This window comes from Eschrichtius robustus, chromosome 14 (genome assembly GCF_028021215.1).
Source record: "Eschrichtius robustus isolate mEscRob2 chromosome 14, mEscRob2.pri, whole genome shotgun sequence".
Lineage (NCBI taxonomy): Eukaryota > Metazoa > Chordata > Mammalia > Artiodactyla > Eschrichtiidae > Eschrichtius > Eschrichtius robustus.
Genome location: NC_090837.1, coordinates 11860033 through 11876782, shown reverse-complemented (window position 1 = coordinate 11876782; position 16750 = coordinate 11860033). Strand labels below are relative to the sequence as shown.

General features: G+C 46.0%; 1 protein-coding gene across 1 annotated transcript in view; it reads right to left on the bottom strand.

Annotated features, from left to right (window-relative positions):
• KSR2 (kinase suppressor of ras 2) overlaps positions 1-16750 on the bottom strand; it is a 391791-nt gene that overhangs the window by 243950 nt on the left and 131091 nt on the right. Inside the window, exon 4 of the mRNA XM_068563176.1 lies at positions 2478-2991. Coding sequence (XP_068419277.1) covers positions 2478-2991 — 514 coding nt within the window. The remainder of the gene's footprint in view (positions 1-2477; positions 2992-16750) is intronic.

Genomic DNA, 16750 nt, shown 5'->3' with positions numbered 1-16750 from the left:
CCAGTGGGCCAAATGCAGCCAGGCGCCTGTTTTTATAAGTAAAGTTTTATTGGAACGTCATCACGGCCGCTTATTCAGCTATTGTCTGTGGCTGCTTTTGCTACGATGGCAGAGATGCCACAGACCACCTGACCCGCAAAGCCTAAAACATTTACTATCTGGCCCTTTACAGAAAAAGTGTGCCCATGCCTGGCTTTCCTGTCTCTTTTTTTATCATTGTTGTGAAATATATATAAAATTACCATTTTAAACATTTTTAAGGGTACAATTCAGTGGCATTAAGTACATTCACATTGTTGTGCCACCATGGCCACCATCCATCTCCAGAACTTTTCCACTTCCCAAACTGAAACTCTACCCAGTAAACACTAACTCCTCATTCCCCTCCTCCAGCCCCTGGCAACCTCTATTCTACTTTCTCTCTCTGTGAATTTGCCTATTCTAGGCACTGCACATCAGTTCAATCATACCATAGTTGTCCTTTTGTGTCTGGCTTTTAGTTCACTTAGCATAACGTTTTCAAGGTTCATCCATGTTGTAGCAGGTGTCAGAATTTCATTCCTTTTTATGGCTGAATAATATTTCATTGTACGGATGGACCACACTGTGTTCACCCCTTCATCTGCTGATGGACACTCGGGTTGTTTCACCTTTTGGCTGTTGTGAACAGTGTTGCCACCTGCCTAACCCAGGAGTCTCTTCTTGCATCACCTGCCTGCTCCCTAAGCCACAGAGGCCTTCCGTCAGTTCCTCCAATGGGTCATGCTCCCTCCTGGAACACCTCCCACCCCTTCCACCATCTTAATCCCTAATTAGCCTTCAGTCCAAACAGTTCTTCTGGAAGCCACACCGACCAAACCCTCCTCAATCCCCCAACTCACCTCCCTGCCAGTGCAAACTCAGTCAGCTCCACAAGCTCTGACAGCATCCTGCACTTTCTTCTGATAGCCTGTAACACTGTTCGTAAATACTGGACATAAGATTATAACACCTATGTGTGGTTACTGGATTAGTGTAGTCTTCACGAGGCCGAGGGCTATGTCTTTTTCCTTTCCATTGTACCCTCGCCAACTAGCCCAGAGTCTGGAACACACCACATTTCATCAGTTCTAAGATGCACACAGGATGTACCTTATGATCAACGTCTTAGATTCACCCGCATATGGTAGTGAGAGCTCATGAAACACCAGCTAAATCGTTGCAATGGAAATGCAGTGAACCGTTCCCCAGTGCTTCCCCCACCTCAGAGCTCCCAGAACCGGGGTCCACGCCTCTCACACACGACAGTTCCCAAATTTAGACTCTTCCCCGTGTCTCCTCATAGGATTATCCATAACCATTTTAGCTTCTATGCCTCAGATGCAATTTTGTTAAAGGTAAATGTTTAAAACGTGCTACTCACTTCTGTGACCCTGTTTAGCATTTCTTCCATTTTTAATACACTGAGACCTCAAAAACCTGCAAGGGACCCAGGTCACAGTCAGCCTCTGAGCGGCCCTGGAGGGAGCTGCCCCATTTCTCTCATTAGCCGGCATATAGCCACAGACACCGTGTCGCCCTCTGCTGGCAGCAAGTCCCACCCACGCCCCCCCACCCCACCAAGCCAGAGCCAGGCACAGCCCATGTCAACTTTCAGGATTTTTATCCCTTGGGTGCCTGTGGCCCCACCTGCAGCTTCTGCGGGACGACCTTTGCCCTGACAGTCCACTTATCCGCTCCCTGAGCCCCCTCCCACCCCCAGCAGACCTGGGCATGTATCTCAGGTATAAACACAGAGCAAGTCCCAGGCACAGGGTCAGTCAGAGCAGCACCATCCAGCAGCGCAGCCACTTGACACAGGTGGCCATTCCACACCTGGAAGGTGGCCGGTACGAACTGAGATGAGCTGCTGGTGTGAAATACCCTCCAGATTTCAAAGACTTAGTGTGGAGAAAAGAATGCAAAGTATTTCTGTAATAATACTTTACACTCATTCTATGCTGAAATGATCATGTTTTACTATATTGGGTTAAATGACATATCATGAAAGTTAATATCACTTGTTTCTTTTTACTCTTTTAAAGCAGCTACTAGAAAACGTAAGGTCGCGTATGCAGCTGGCGTCCTATTTCTAGGGGCAGCACTAGGATAGACTCTGCAGGGACTGGCAGTTTTTCCTGTAAAGGGCCAGACGGTAAAGATTTCGGCTTTTCAGGCCACACTCAGCTCGGCCATCGTAGCAGGAAAGCACCCACAGACAGAACGGAATGAATCTGGATGCGTTGCAATAAATTCAGATTTGGCTCCTGGACTATAGTTTTCCGACCCCTACTTTACAGCATTAATAGTATTAAAAGGGGTCATTTCTGGGAAATTCTGGACCAGCCATTAGGGAAAATCCACCTTTCATCCAACTGGAGGAGGGAAATACAAGTAGATTTGCAGCTTCCCTGACTGGGAGGCTCAGCTGCCCCCGGGAACCCACCAGATGCACTCACTTGGGCGTGTGGGCCTCATCTACGCGGTGGCCCAGCTGGAACTCGTGGGACTTGCTCCGATGCAGGGCCGTGAACCCCGGTATCAGGTGGATCAGCTTCCGGGAGGAGGGCGGCGGGGTCCCCGGGGGCTTCAGCTTGTTCTTCCTCCTCACGGGTGGCGTGCCGGGCGGGGTCACGGTGGTGACGATGTTGGGGGTGCGCGGCGGGGTGCGGACCGTGTGCCGCTGCCGGGGCGACGGAGGTAGGGACCGGTGGCCCGACTCCAGTGGCAGGGGCGGGCACAGGCCCGGGTAGGCGTCCACCGTGAGCCTGTCCACGTGGGTGTACACGGGGGCCCCCGGGCTGGGGCTGGCGTGACAGTAGTGCTGGACGCACTTGGACGGGACCCTGGGGCTCTGGGAGAGGTGGGTGCGGATCCACGGGGTCGGTTCCGGGGGGCACACGGGGTTGTTCTCCTTCCCTGTCTCCGTGGTGGGCCACTGGATGGTCCAGTCTTGTTTGGAAAGGTTGCCTCCTGAGTTGGGACAAAGGAGCAGAGACGACAGATGAGCCATGAGAAAGCGGGTGAATTACACTGTAGGCACATTACCGTAGACGCGCATTACACGGTATACACTGTGCACCGCGCGTGTGCTGATTACAGCGTGCTCTGTATGCACATTTACATAAATTATGCACGGTAGGCTGTATGCATATTTACATAAATTATGCACGATATGCTGTACGCATATTTACATAAATTCAACCACACCCACTTGGCCCCTCCAAAAAGAATGAAACCCTTCAGTTGACCATCTCACCATAATCCCCATTCAACAGCCTTGCCCTCCACTGTCCAGGGTTGGGGAGCCCACAGCTCAAATGTCCAAGGAAAGAGCATGGCAGGTGTGGGGAGAGGGGAGGAGGATGGTAAGGACAAAAGCATAGAGGTAGAAAGGAGATTTTCTTGTCTTACAACAGTTTATTAGAAAAAATGGAGCACTAAAAAAAAATCCTACTGTCTGAATGCAACTTGAGGTTTTCAGCCCTGATATAAGCTAAGTCAGAAAATAAAACCTATAGTGCACTAACATTTTTCACTCATTTGCTGTATTAAGAGTGCAAATACGTATTTGGTCTACACATACAGACTCTCAGGCTACAACGTGCAGTCCTACATCCTCTACACTAAGAGATGTAAAAACGTAAGGGTCAAATACTGAGACCAAACGTTCAGGCTCCAAAACCATGTAAGTCAGGGCAGGCACTTTCCTGGGTCCCTTTTCCGGTGTCTTCTCGAAGGCAATATATGGTGACAATGGGGAAACTGGCTCAGGAGGCCGAAGGGACAGGTGAGGGCAGACCTCCAGGCCCATGTGGATTTTATACCAAGTTCAACAGGAAGCCATTAAGGGTTTTGATCTAAAGTTCATTACTCTAGTTAGCATCTCTCACCATACAAAGATATCACAGTATTATTGACTATATTCCCCATGCTGTAACTAGACTTATCGTGGTGATCGTTTTGCAATATATAGAAACTTCAAATCACTATGCTGTATACCAGGAAGTAACAGAGTGTTGTAGGTCAATTATACTTCAAAAGACAAACAAACTTATAGAAAAAGAGATCAGATTTGTCATTACCAGAGACAGGGGGTGCGGAGGAGGGGAACTGGATGAAGGCAGGCAAAAGGTACAAACTTCCACTTATAAGATAAATGAGTACTAGGGATGTGCTGTACCCCATGATTAATATAATTAACACTGCCATTTGTTACACAGGGAAGTGGTTAGGAGAGTAAATCCTAAGAGTTCTCATCACAAGGGAAAAAATAGTTCTTTTTCTTCTTCTTTTCTTTTGTATCTATATGAGATGATGGAGGTTCACTAAACCTGTTGTGGTCATCACTTCATCACGTATGTAAGTCAAATCATTATGCAGACACCTTAAACATACACAGTGCTGTATGTCAATTATTTCTCAACAAAACGGGAAGAGAGAGAGAGAGAGAGAGAGGCAATAGATGATAGACAAATAGATAGATAATAGATGATAGATAGATAGATAAAATTTAACTAATCCAAAAAAATCTAATGAAGTTCATTTCTCAAAGACACTGAGGCTGCTGCTTGGACAAGGAGAACCCAGTTAAAGGGTATCACAGGGTCCCCGGTGAGAGAGGATGCTGGCTTCCACTTGGGTGGTGGCAGCACAGATGGAGAGAAGTCAGCATGTGTCAAGAGAGGACCATGGGGCTTCCCTGGTGGTGCAGTGGTTAAGAATCCACCTGCCAATGCAGGGGACACGGGTTCGAGCCCTGGTCCGGGAAGATCCCACATGCCGCAGAGCAACGAAGCCCGTGTGCCACACCTACTGAGCCTGCGTGCTAGAGCCCGCGAGCCACAACTGCTGAGCCCGCGAGCCACAACTACTGAGCCTCCGATCTAGAGCCCGTGCTCCGCAGCAAGAGAAGCCACCGCAATGAGAAGCCCGCGCACCACAACGAAGAGTAATCCCCGCTCGCTGCAACTAGAGAAAGCCCGCACGCAGCAACAAAGACCCAACGCAGCCATAAATAAATAAATAAATAAATAAATTTATTTTAAAAAAGAGAGAGAGAGAGAGAGGACCACGTGGCAGGACCTGGCAGAAGGCAGTCGAGTGGGCCCTCCCATCACAGGCCAAGTTGAAATAAATTCCAACTCGTGGCCGACTGGCAATAACAATAATAATTACTATAAGGACCATAAACAAGAGCTAATTTATAGAGCATTTGACAGTTTACAAAGTGCTTTCATGAACACTGACTCACTGCCCCTTTTTTAATTAAAAACAACTCATTTTGTTATTACATATTCATTATAGAAAAATTGGAAAATTCGGATAAGGAAAAAGGCAATGTTGCTCTACAGCCTAGCCACCCTGCCTATTAACGCTTGGCTGTGGAGCCTGCCAGCTGGTTTGCTGTGCACTTTTTTTTTTTAAGAAACGCCATAAGATCTCATTTAATGGTTTGTCATCTGCTTTCTTCATTTGTTATATTGAGACTGTTCCACATCTTACTTAATTTTCATAAATCTGTGTGCAAAGGGCCATTTTGATCTCTACTTTGTAGATAAGGAAATGTATGTGCAGAGATGAAGATGTTTCCAAGGTTACAGCAGAGATGGGAGCTGGCCGCTGGGATTCAAACCCAGGATCTTGGCCAACTCAACAACGAGGGCACAGGGCCTCTGGGACTGTGGGACCTGCATTCACCAAAGACCCTGGACCATTATAATCAGCAAAATGGGAGCAGGAGCTGGAGCAAGGGCTATTTCTGGCAAGAGACTCCCTTTTCCTTCCTCCCAGACTTTGCCAGAACATTCTACCAAAATCACCATCACTATGGTGTGTCGATTCTCAAATATTTACACATACACATTAGCCCAGGGACTAAGAGAGCCAGCTCTGGAGTCAGATGACTTGGCCCTAATTCTGGCTCTCCTACTTCCTGGCTGTGTGACCTTGGACACTCATCAAACTTCTCTGAGTCTTAGCTTTATCAGCAGTGAAACGGGACAATAGTAGACCTGCTCCGGGGGAATATTATGAGGATCAAATGCAATAACACAAGCAGTGTGCTGAGCCCAGCACCTGGCACACAGCAGGCCCTCCATAAATGTTAGCTGCTTGTACTGTAATTCTCAACACCATGGTGATGCGTTGCTACCTCCCGTTTAAAGCGTATGCACCGGTGCTGAGAGCTGAACACGGCACCAGGTGACGTCGCCTCCCTGTGTACCTCTCGGAAGGTGATGCTCAGAGAGGCTGAACAGCTCTGAGAGCTGGGGGCAGACAGAGAATCAAGCCCAGATCAGCTTGATTCACCCGGCAAGCTCTGGATTGATGTATTTGCTCAGGAAGTACAAACACATTGCCAAAGGAGCCTAAGTAAAACATGTGTAAGAAAGTAAATCTATTTTTTTAAGTTATCTTAATCACATACCGCACTCCAAGGCCACAGGGAAGTACTCTGGGCATTATCACTAGAGCTCATGCTCCCCTGAGTGAAGCGAAAAGAATATGCGACTGCGACTCAGAGAGATCCAGCTTAGAACTCTGGTTCCACTGCTGATCAGCTCTGTGATCTTGGGCCAGTTACTTGACCTCTCTGAGACTCTGGGGGTTTGTAAAATGAGAATGAATAATCATGGCTCCCTTGGAGGGTGCAGTGAGGATTAAACACATTCATTCATTCATTCACCCAAGTATATTTCACAAATATTTGAACTCTTCTCGTATACCAGGCACTGTTCTAGGCACCGGGATACAGCAATGAACAAAAGAGACGAAAGTTCCTGTCCTCACAGAGCTCATGTTCTTGGTAAGGAAACAGAGAAGAAAAGGGGATGAACAAAAAAGTAACATTATATTACTTATAAGATGTCATATATAATATAATGCCTATAATATGTCAGTGATAATAAATGCTATGGAGGAAAAGAAAGCTGGACGTGGGTACCAAAAAAGAGTATTGGGGCTACTTCAATCAGAAAAGGATGCGGACGTGACAATGGGCATTTGAGCAAATATCAGAGTGAAGCAAGGAGCGAGTTAATGAGATAAAATGAGTCGAGCTGTCATCACAGAGCCTGGACCACACGATGATGCAGACAAATGGGCGGGTGCTTGAGGGTGAGTGAGACATCTATTCTGGATGCCTGGGACTCATCTCGTCTGCTCCCCAGGCATTCGCTATACCAGCCCCTGGGGTCGGGCGTCTGTCTCCCCTGTCCTCGAGATGCTCACAGTCCAGTGGGAAGATCAACGATGAAATAAGCACTCACTGCAATTGCACTCCCAGGTATAGACCCAAAGGAATTGAAAGCAGCACTCAAATGTTTGTATGTGAATGTTCACAGCAATGCTAGTCACAACAGCCAAAAGGTAGAAACAACCCAAACGCCCATCGACTGACAAATGGAAAAAGTAAATGTGGTGTGTCCATACAACGGAATATGATTCCACCATCAAAAACAATGAACTACTGATACAGGCTACAATTTGGATGAACCTCAAAAACATGATGTCAAGTGGAATCAGCCAAACATGAAATGTCACATAGTGTATGATTCCATTTATATGAAATGCCCAGAATAGGCAAATCCATAAAGACAGAAATCAGACTAGTGGTTGCCAGGGGCTGGGGTGGGGGGAAGAAGGAATGGGGAGCAACTGCTTAATGGGTACAGAGTTTCCTTTTCGGGTGATAAAAATGTTTTGGAACTTGATAGAGGTGATGGTTGCACAACGTTGTGAATGCACTAAATGCTGTGGAATCGTTCACTTTTAAATGGTTAATTGTATGTTCTGTGAGTTTCACCTCGATTAAATAAATGTAAGTACTCACAATATGCAACCAGGAATCCAATGTCAGAGGAAGTGCAGGTGAGTGAGAGCAGAGGGGGGGAAGCCAGCTTTCTGGGGAGGGGTGGGGAAAGGCATCCCGGAGGAGAGGACACCTCAGCCCAGATCTTGAGGATGAAGGAGAACATCCTAGGAAAGGGGCAGAGTGGAGGGTGTAGGAGGAAGGATGTGGGCAGAGGGAAGCAGGGCCGAGGGCCAGGAGACGGCAGAATGTGGCAAGTCTGGAGAACTGCAAGCAGTTCAGTGTGGCTGGAGATATTCCGGAGGAGGAAGACATCCAAGCTGAGGCTGGAAAGAAGGGCAAAGGCGGACCGTCCAGGGATTTTCTCTGCCAAGTGGAAGGGGATGGTGACTGATCCCCTGCAATGGCCCCCTGCAGAGCTCCTGGAAACCTGACACAGCCCAGGGCTCAAGGCCACCAAACCCAGTAATAAGCAAGGGGGAAGCTCTGGTCTACCATCATGCAGCTGTAAGCTCCAGGCCTGGACCCCAGCCCCACAGTCATGCCCAAGGAGGGGCTGGCGCCCCCACAACCATAAATGATGATGGCATGGAGGCCAAGTTCCTGCTTGGCCGTACTGTTATATCCACAAGGCTTGGGCCCCAAACCCCTGCTTATGCCAAGGGAAGGGCTGGCTCTCCCAGTGGGAAAATGCTGAGAAGCGGGTTAGGGCTGGAGGCCAAGGTTCTTTCCATCATATCACTGTTACACCCCAGCCCCTGTTCATACCAGCGGACGTGCTGGCGCACCCCTGATCCTGTGGCTTACAAACCAGAGCCCAAGGGATGGGGTCCATTTGCCACGGGCTCCTGCTAGCCCTAACCCCCAGTGCCGGTGAATGTGACCTTATTTGCAGATAGGGTCTCTGCAGATGTAATCAAGTTAAGATGAGGGAAGAGTGGATTAGGGCGTACCCTAAACCCAACGACTGGTGTCCTTAAGAGGAAAGGACACACAGAGGAGGAGGCCATGTGAAGACAGAGGCAGAGATTGCAGTGACACAGCTACAAGCCAAGGATCGCCCCCAGTCACCAGAAGCTGGGAGAGAGGCATGGGACAGATTCTCCCCTACAGCCTTCTCCTTGATTCTTCTCCACCAACACCTTGATTTTAGACTTCAAGACCCCCAGAACTGGGAGAGAACACATTTCTGCTGTTTCAAGCCATCTAGTTTGTGGTGGTTTTGTTACAGCAGATCAAGGAGACTAACAGAGCCTTCAACCAGGAGTCAACGACATTTACTGAATACAGACTGCGGAGTTATGATAGAAAAGTTAGCATTTGGAGGGCCCTGCCAGGCCCAGTTAGGGGATTCAGTGCTTGTCTTACCTGCCCTGTAAGGTAGGTGTTATTGATCTGTTTTATAAATGAATTCTATAAAGTCCCATAGTTGGTATTAACCTTCACCTTCACGCTTCCCCTTTATCACACGGCATCTGAAGATGAGCTGGGACCCGCTGCCCCCCACAGCCTACAGTTCCTCCAAACACACACACACACACACACACACACACACACACACACACACACACACACACACACACACACACAGAACTCCATGAGATTCAAGGAAGCACTGAGTTGGTCCCAAGGATCGCTGTCCTAAAGTTTCAAAGTCTGAGAGATAAAAAGAGAGGAAGAAAAGCTTTACTCTTTCCAAATTCCCTTCTCCATCAGATTCTCTTCTCCTTCACCCTTACATTTAAAAATCAGAAGTTTGGGGATGCAGAAGCAAAAAGCCTCATTTCATTAACCAAACTGCCAGCCGCTCAACTGACAGGGATTCAACTTCTCTCTGCCGACGCTTCAGAAGTGTTTCACTGATGCGCTATATTACATCAACTCTTCCCCTCTCTCTTTTGATCCTCTTTTTAATAAAGTCTGAGGCAAGAGGGTAATTTTTCATTTTAAATAGGGAAGGTGTGGCACCAAGGTGCTCTGGGGGTTATTAATCGTAGCCCTTGCTATCTTGTCATCTGTTTCTGGAAAATCATTTTATTTCAAGTCTTGAATGGGGTGGGGAGAAGGGAATAGGTTTTAAGAAATGAAAGGTCTGAGGATTGATTAAAGACATTTCAAGGTGCAGGGATTTTTCTTTTGACATTCTCTGATAAGCGACCAAGAGAAATGAAAGCCATTCTCAAGGGAGAAAGTGATTTCAGAAAGTCTAGGCAAGTGTCTGACTTCTTTGTCCCTTCCCATTAATATTTTATAAACAGGCAAACTTGTGGCTTGGACTTTGTCTGAATTTCAGTGCCAGCATCAGAATGCATATATGCTACTATTCCAGAATCACTCCTGCTTGTAACTTTTGTGAATATTTCAAAATGCTTGTTAGTTTAATCCTCACAACTTTCTGGCAAGAAACAGAACTTTTAGATGCTGGCTGAAAATATTTCACTGAAGTCATTGGTAAAGCAAAAAAATAGTAACAATTACAATTATTATTAACACTAACAAGAGTTACTGTTTACTGAGCACTTACTATGCACCAGAGAGTATTCTAAGTACTTTACATGGATCACTTCACATTATCCTCACAAGACCCTTTGGAGAAAATTCTGTTACTGTCTTCATGTTACAGTGGAGGAAACGGAGGACCATCTGAGAGACTAAGTGGCCCAAGGTCACATAGCTGATAAGTGGTACAGCGGGGTTTCCAATACAGGTCTGTACCCCTCACCATCCCGATTTTTCTAGGAGCCTCCCAATGCTCTCAGGAAGTGGAGACCAATCCAGAAAGCCCTTGAAAGGCTAAACCATTTTACACAGACCTTTCGGATCAGCATTGAGGGCAATGCCATCTGCCCCTTCAAAAAAAAGTCAAATATGATACTCACTATAGACACAATCCCTGAAAGAGTGAAACCTGAAATCCAGGACAAATTTTCAAGCTTCTGGTTTGTAGTACTTGCAAAAAGAAGCAAATAAGGACAAATGAAAAACACACCATTGCCAAAGCAATTCAACAGTGGCCAGAATCTTAATCTAAGACCACATTAATGAGCTTGGCATCCGGCCAAACTGTGGGTCCCGCTGGGCACTGTTCTCCACCCCAGGACGTCCCCAAGCTGGACCAAACAAACGCACTGACCTCAGTCTGTGCAGGTCATCTGGGAGATGGGCCAGGGCAGGGAGCTGCCCTGGGCTGCCTTGGGCTCTGACCCAGTAATGCTTCCTAGGTCCTGCCCTACGAGGCTTTTGCGATTTTATTATCCACCAGGAGATCTAGCCAGATTAACCTTTGGTCACGCACTTTAGGGTAGCTTTTCTGTTCTAACAAAGCTCCTTTTTACAAAAAAAAAAATTGTATTGAGGTGAAATTCACATCAACCATTTTTAAGTGCAGAATTCAGTGACATTTAGTACATTGACAATGCTGTCTCTATCAATTCTAAAAAATTTCCATCACTCCCCCAAAAAAATCCCATACCTACTAAACAGTCACTCCCCACCTCACCCCCTTCTCTCAGCCTCTGGTAACCACTAATCTGTTTTCTGTCTCTATGGATTTACCTATTCTGGATGTTTCGTACAAATGGAATCATACAATAAGTGATCTTTTGTAACTGGCTTCTCTCACTTTGTATCATGTTTTCAAGGCTCATTCACGTTGTAGCCTGTATCAGAATCTCATTCCTCTTTATGGTGGAATAATATTCCATGATATGGGTAGAACACATTTTGTTCATCTATTCATGAGTTGATGGACATAAGGGTTGTTTCCACTTTTTGGCTATTGTGAGCAGCCCTGCTATGATAATTTGCATACGAGTATTTCTTTGAACAACTGTTTTCAATTCTTTGGGGCATATACCTAGGAGTGGAATTGCTGGGTCACCTGGTAATTCTGTTTAACCTTCTGAGAAACCGCCAAACTGTTTTCCACAATGGCTGCACCATTTTATATTCCCACCAACAATATACTAAGGTCTGATTTCTCCCAATCTTAGCCAACTCTTGTTATTTCTATTTATTTATTTACTATTAATATTATTATTGCCATCCTAATGAGTGTTTAACAGAGCACTTTTTTAATAGTACTATTTTTTAATTAATTTATTTATTTGTATTTTGGGGGGGGCCACGCCCTGCAGCTTGCGGGATCTTAGTTCCCCAACCAGGGATCGAACTCGCACTCTCACCAGTGAAAGCACGGAGTCTTAACCACTGGACTGCCAGGGAAGTCCCAACAAAGCACTTTCAATCACAGCCATAGCTAACGTTCATTGAGGGCTTACTTTATACCCCACTGCTGCCCCGCCATCTCTCATCCTGATGCCTTATTTCGTTTATTTCTCACGACAACCCTGTGGGGTTGGTGAGGAAATTAAGGCTTTGGAAAATTAAAACACTTGCCCGAGGCCAAGCTCCAAACCCTGGTGTTCTGACCACAGATCACATTCTCTTGGCAGCTATATGTAGCACATCTGAATTAATCCTCATAGCCATGCAGGGTGACATGTATTACCAGCCCCATCTTTCAGATGGAAAGACTGAGCCCCACAGAGCAGCAGGGACGTTCCCTAGGTCCACCCACGTAGAAGGTGCCAGGTCCATCCAACTCCAAACCCCATGTTCTTTTCCCTCCGCTGTATATTCTTTTACAATATTTAGTGTTTTAATTGTTAAGTACAATTAAAATTGTGACTGGGATGCAGCCAATCTCCAGAATAAAGAGAGCAACCGCCACCATCTGTTGGACAGTTTAAACTGAAAAAAAGCCCTTCCTGGTTAGTAACACGGTTAGAATCTGCATGGAGAAAACTGCAATAAAACACCTCCCAGAGGATCTGGTGGAGAGAATGTCTGATAGGGCAGCAAGCCCTGCAGGTACTGACTGGTTCTGGCACTGTACCCCGCAGTCGCCCTGGAACCGTGGTTCTGAACCCCGGTGACCGGCAGCATCACACGGCAGCTCTGAACAGCCTAATAGGAACGGTGAGCAGAGTGGATGGCGCAGTGCACTGCACTCCAGGATTCCTGGGTTCCAAGCTTCCCGCAGAGCTGAGTGCCCGTCACCATGCTCTGTTCATCGCCTCCACCCTGCTACCCACTCTCTCTCCTCCTCCTCCTCCTGTTTCATTTTCCTCACACCCCTTACCACTCAGTGGAATTATTCTTTTATATCATCTGTTCTCATTATTCACCACCGTTATATTCTATAATATAAAGTCACTGTGAACACTGAATTAGCCGATATTGAACCATGGCTCCTAGTGGAAGTACAAGGTTAGGTTCCTAGGACCCTCTGGTGACATTTTCATCAACGGATCCCTACGTAATCTTGTTTTATGAATATTTCTGTTTAAAGACAGAATCTAATAAGTTATTTAATATCTACGTTGCTGATTCATTAACATTCCACTCATGGCCAACAGCACTGTCACTCCTGCCTGAAGGAATCTTACATAACACACGTATTTTCTGGAAAGGCACATCGCAGCCTGCTTGTGCCCAGGACCACTGGACAGCACTTCAGCACTATGCTCAGGGGTCATTTTAAACAGAGAAATCACCCCCAGAAAGCACAAAAAATGTGAAAAACTTGAAAAAAACAAAAAACCACCTCACTGACAGTATGAGAGCTGAAACAAGAAGGCAGAGCATGAACCCCTCAGCTGAGAACATGAACACCAGGCGACTCAGACTTTTCCCCTCTCCACAAAGCCAAGTATTGATTTTAGGATTACGAATAAATTTCAGGGAATAGGCAAATTCACGGAGATGAGTACAGAATCCATGAAGAATTAAGACTGACTTATTTATCTGTTTGTTTATCAGCTGCCTTCCCCACTGGAATACAAGCTCTAAGAAGACAGATGCCTGGGCTAGATTTCTCATCACTGTATCACCCAGCACCTAGCACAGTGCTTGGCAACAAATAAATGCAGATGTTTTTCCCCAGCACATATGTATATCAAATCATCATATGGTATCATATGGTACATCTAAAACTTATACCATGTTATTTGTCAATTATATCTCGATAAAGCTGGGGGCAATTTTTTAAATAAATATAGACTGTTTTGTCTCAATGCATAAATTATACACTGCTTCAATAAATATTTGTGGACTGAATCAATTCTTCATAAATTCTAACTGCCATGACTGATAACCTTGTTTGTATCACCCATCCTGAATTCACCAAGCAGTGAGATGGGAAACACCTTAACACAGCTAAAATCCTATTCATGCCAAGGGCTGCCCTGCAAAGATAAAGTCTTGAGAAATAAAGGCCTGGTGACCAAAGAAAAAGAGTAGGAAGATGTCCTTATCTTGATCCTGCCTCCTTCTGGCTCTATGTCCTCTGAGTAATAGCTGTGTCTCTGCCCCGCCCCAGCCCCCTGCAGAAGGATGGACTGTCCCATGGGCCTCTGAGGGAGGAGGAGGAGGAGAAGGTGGAGGTGAGAAGGTGGGGGACCCATCGGGCTCAGACCAGTTCCCAGGGATGCAGCAGGAGAGAGTCCACACAGGGACAAGCCACATTGGAGAAGGATGCTTTCTGAGATGCTTCTAATTCCAGAACTCTCTGTCGCTCCATCACTCTGCCACCCTTTGAGTGACAGGTTTTATATTAGTTCTATAACTTCTTGTGTTGGCAAATTCAAGAAAGCGGAAGGTGGCATTAGATGACCTTAGGTGCGGCAAGGCAACCTATTTTTATCTCCAGACAACTGACTGGTACAGCAGGTTTTCTTAATCCTCCTGCCTTTTCCCTCACCGTGCGGATTCAGTGGGACCCGCACCTGCCCTCATTTCTCTCCCAATTTCCCTCTGCGGGGAAATTGTTTGTGAAAGCTTTAGAGCCTGGTGTGGCAGGCAGTCAATCTGTTCAGGTTACCCACATAGACAGAAATGTGGATGCTTCCAGGAAAAAGATGTTGGAAAAACTTTTATTATCCTCTGTCACCCCTCTTAACCGAGGCAGACACCTCCTTGGGCACCAGAGGGCTTTTCAGAGACCTCTAGATTTAGCACCTCCTGTGATAACTCCTTGTCACAGAATGGCAGAACCCAACTGAGTTTGAATCCCAGCTCTACTAATTACAAGTTGTGTGACCTGGAGTCAAGTGCTTAACCTCTCTGAACTGCGCTTTGTGTATCTCAAAGGGGAATGATAAAAGCACCCACTCCGTAGGGTTGTTTTGAGAATTCATGAAAATAAAGCACTTTGCAAACAGTCTACCTGCCCTCATTGTCATGACTGTTGCTCTTGTTGGTTAGCTGTAATTCTCTTTCATTCCCCAGGCAGCTATGTACGTTCATCTTTTAGATTAGACACCCACTATGTACAAGGCACTTGGATCCACAAAACCAGCGGCTTCTCCATCCACATAGAATTTATACCCTACAAACCAGATTATGAAGACTTAGCATGAAAAAGAAGTTAAAAAAAACCTCATTAATAATTTTTATATTAACTACATGTTGAAAGGGTTAAGTTTTTTGGAAATACTGGGCTACATAAAATATATTGTTAAATTTAGTGTCATTCCTTAAACATTAAACACAGAGTTACCATATGATCCAGGAGTTCTACTCCTAGGTATATACCCAAAATAATTGAAAGCAGGGACTCAAACAGATACTTGCACACTGATGTTCATGGCAGCATTATTCACTATAACCAAAAGGTAGAAACAACTCAAGGGCCCATCAACAGACGAATGAATAAACAAAATGTGGTCCATCCACACAACTGAATATTATTCAACCATAAAAACAGATGAAATTGTAATACATGCTACAACATGGATGAACCTTGAAAACGTGCTAAGTGAAATAATCCATTCACAAAAGGACACATATCATTGTGTTTCCACTTGTATGAGGTCCCTGGTCAACTTTATACAGACGGAAGGTAGAATGGTGGTTGCCAGGGGCTGGAGTTGTTTAATGGTTACAGAGTTTCAGTTTGGGATGATGAAAAATAGTTCTAGGGAGGGATAGTGGTGATGATTATACAACATTGTGAAAGTACTTCCTGCCACTGAAACATACACACTTCAAATGGTTAACATGGGCAATTTGATGTTATGTATACTTTAACAGAATAAAAAATTAATGTCACCTGTTTTTGTTTTATTGTGACAACTAGAAGATTTTAAATTACATACATGGCTCGTATTATCTTCTCCTTATACATATAACGTCCAGCACAGATCTAGAAGAGGAAGCAAGCATTAAATATGGACTCACACTTCAATTATTTAGTTAGAACAGAGGGAGCTGAGGGCTGGGAAGAGGCTCCCCTGAGCTGGGGTCTGGAGGATGGGCAGTGGTTAATTAGGCAAAGAAAGAGGGGCAGGTGCCCCAACCAGGACACGCATGTCCAAGGATGGGGCCCATTGGAGGAAATGAGAGGGGCCAGTGGGGCCAGAGTATAGAGGGTCCGGGGGGGATCTGAGGGGGATGGTGGCAGGCTGGGACCTGCGGGCCAAGGTGGGAAGCTGAGGCTTTATCCAAAGGACGGTGCCCTCTGTGCTCTGACGGTACTGATGACCACCCCTTAGGAGGACGCGAGCCCACTGCATTTGAGCTGCAGACCTGCCCGTATCTGCAGTTAGACCACCAACTCCTGGAGGACAGAGGCCACGTCCTGACACTTTCCATCTCCTCATACCATCTCAGGCCCTAGCACAACACTGGCACCAATAAATATTTGCTGGCTTGATCTGAAAGAAGCCAACCCAAATGGGTCCAGCCCTGTAGCAGCTAACCTTTCCTGGCACCCAGGCTGCCACTGGAGCCCAAACACCACGCTGACGATGCTTCCAAAGAACATTTCCGAAAGGAGATGCTGCCGAGCCCAGAGGTAAAAAAAAAAAAAATGAAAAATTAAAATATATCCCTCCAGGTCTAAACAATAATTAAACC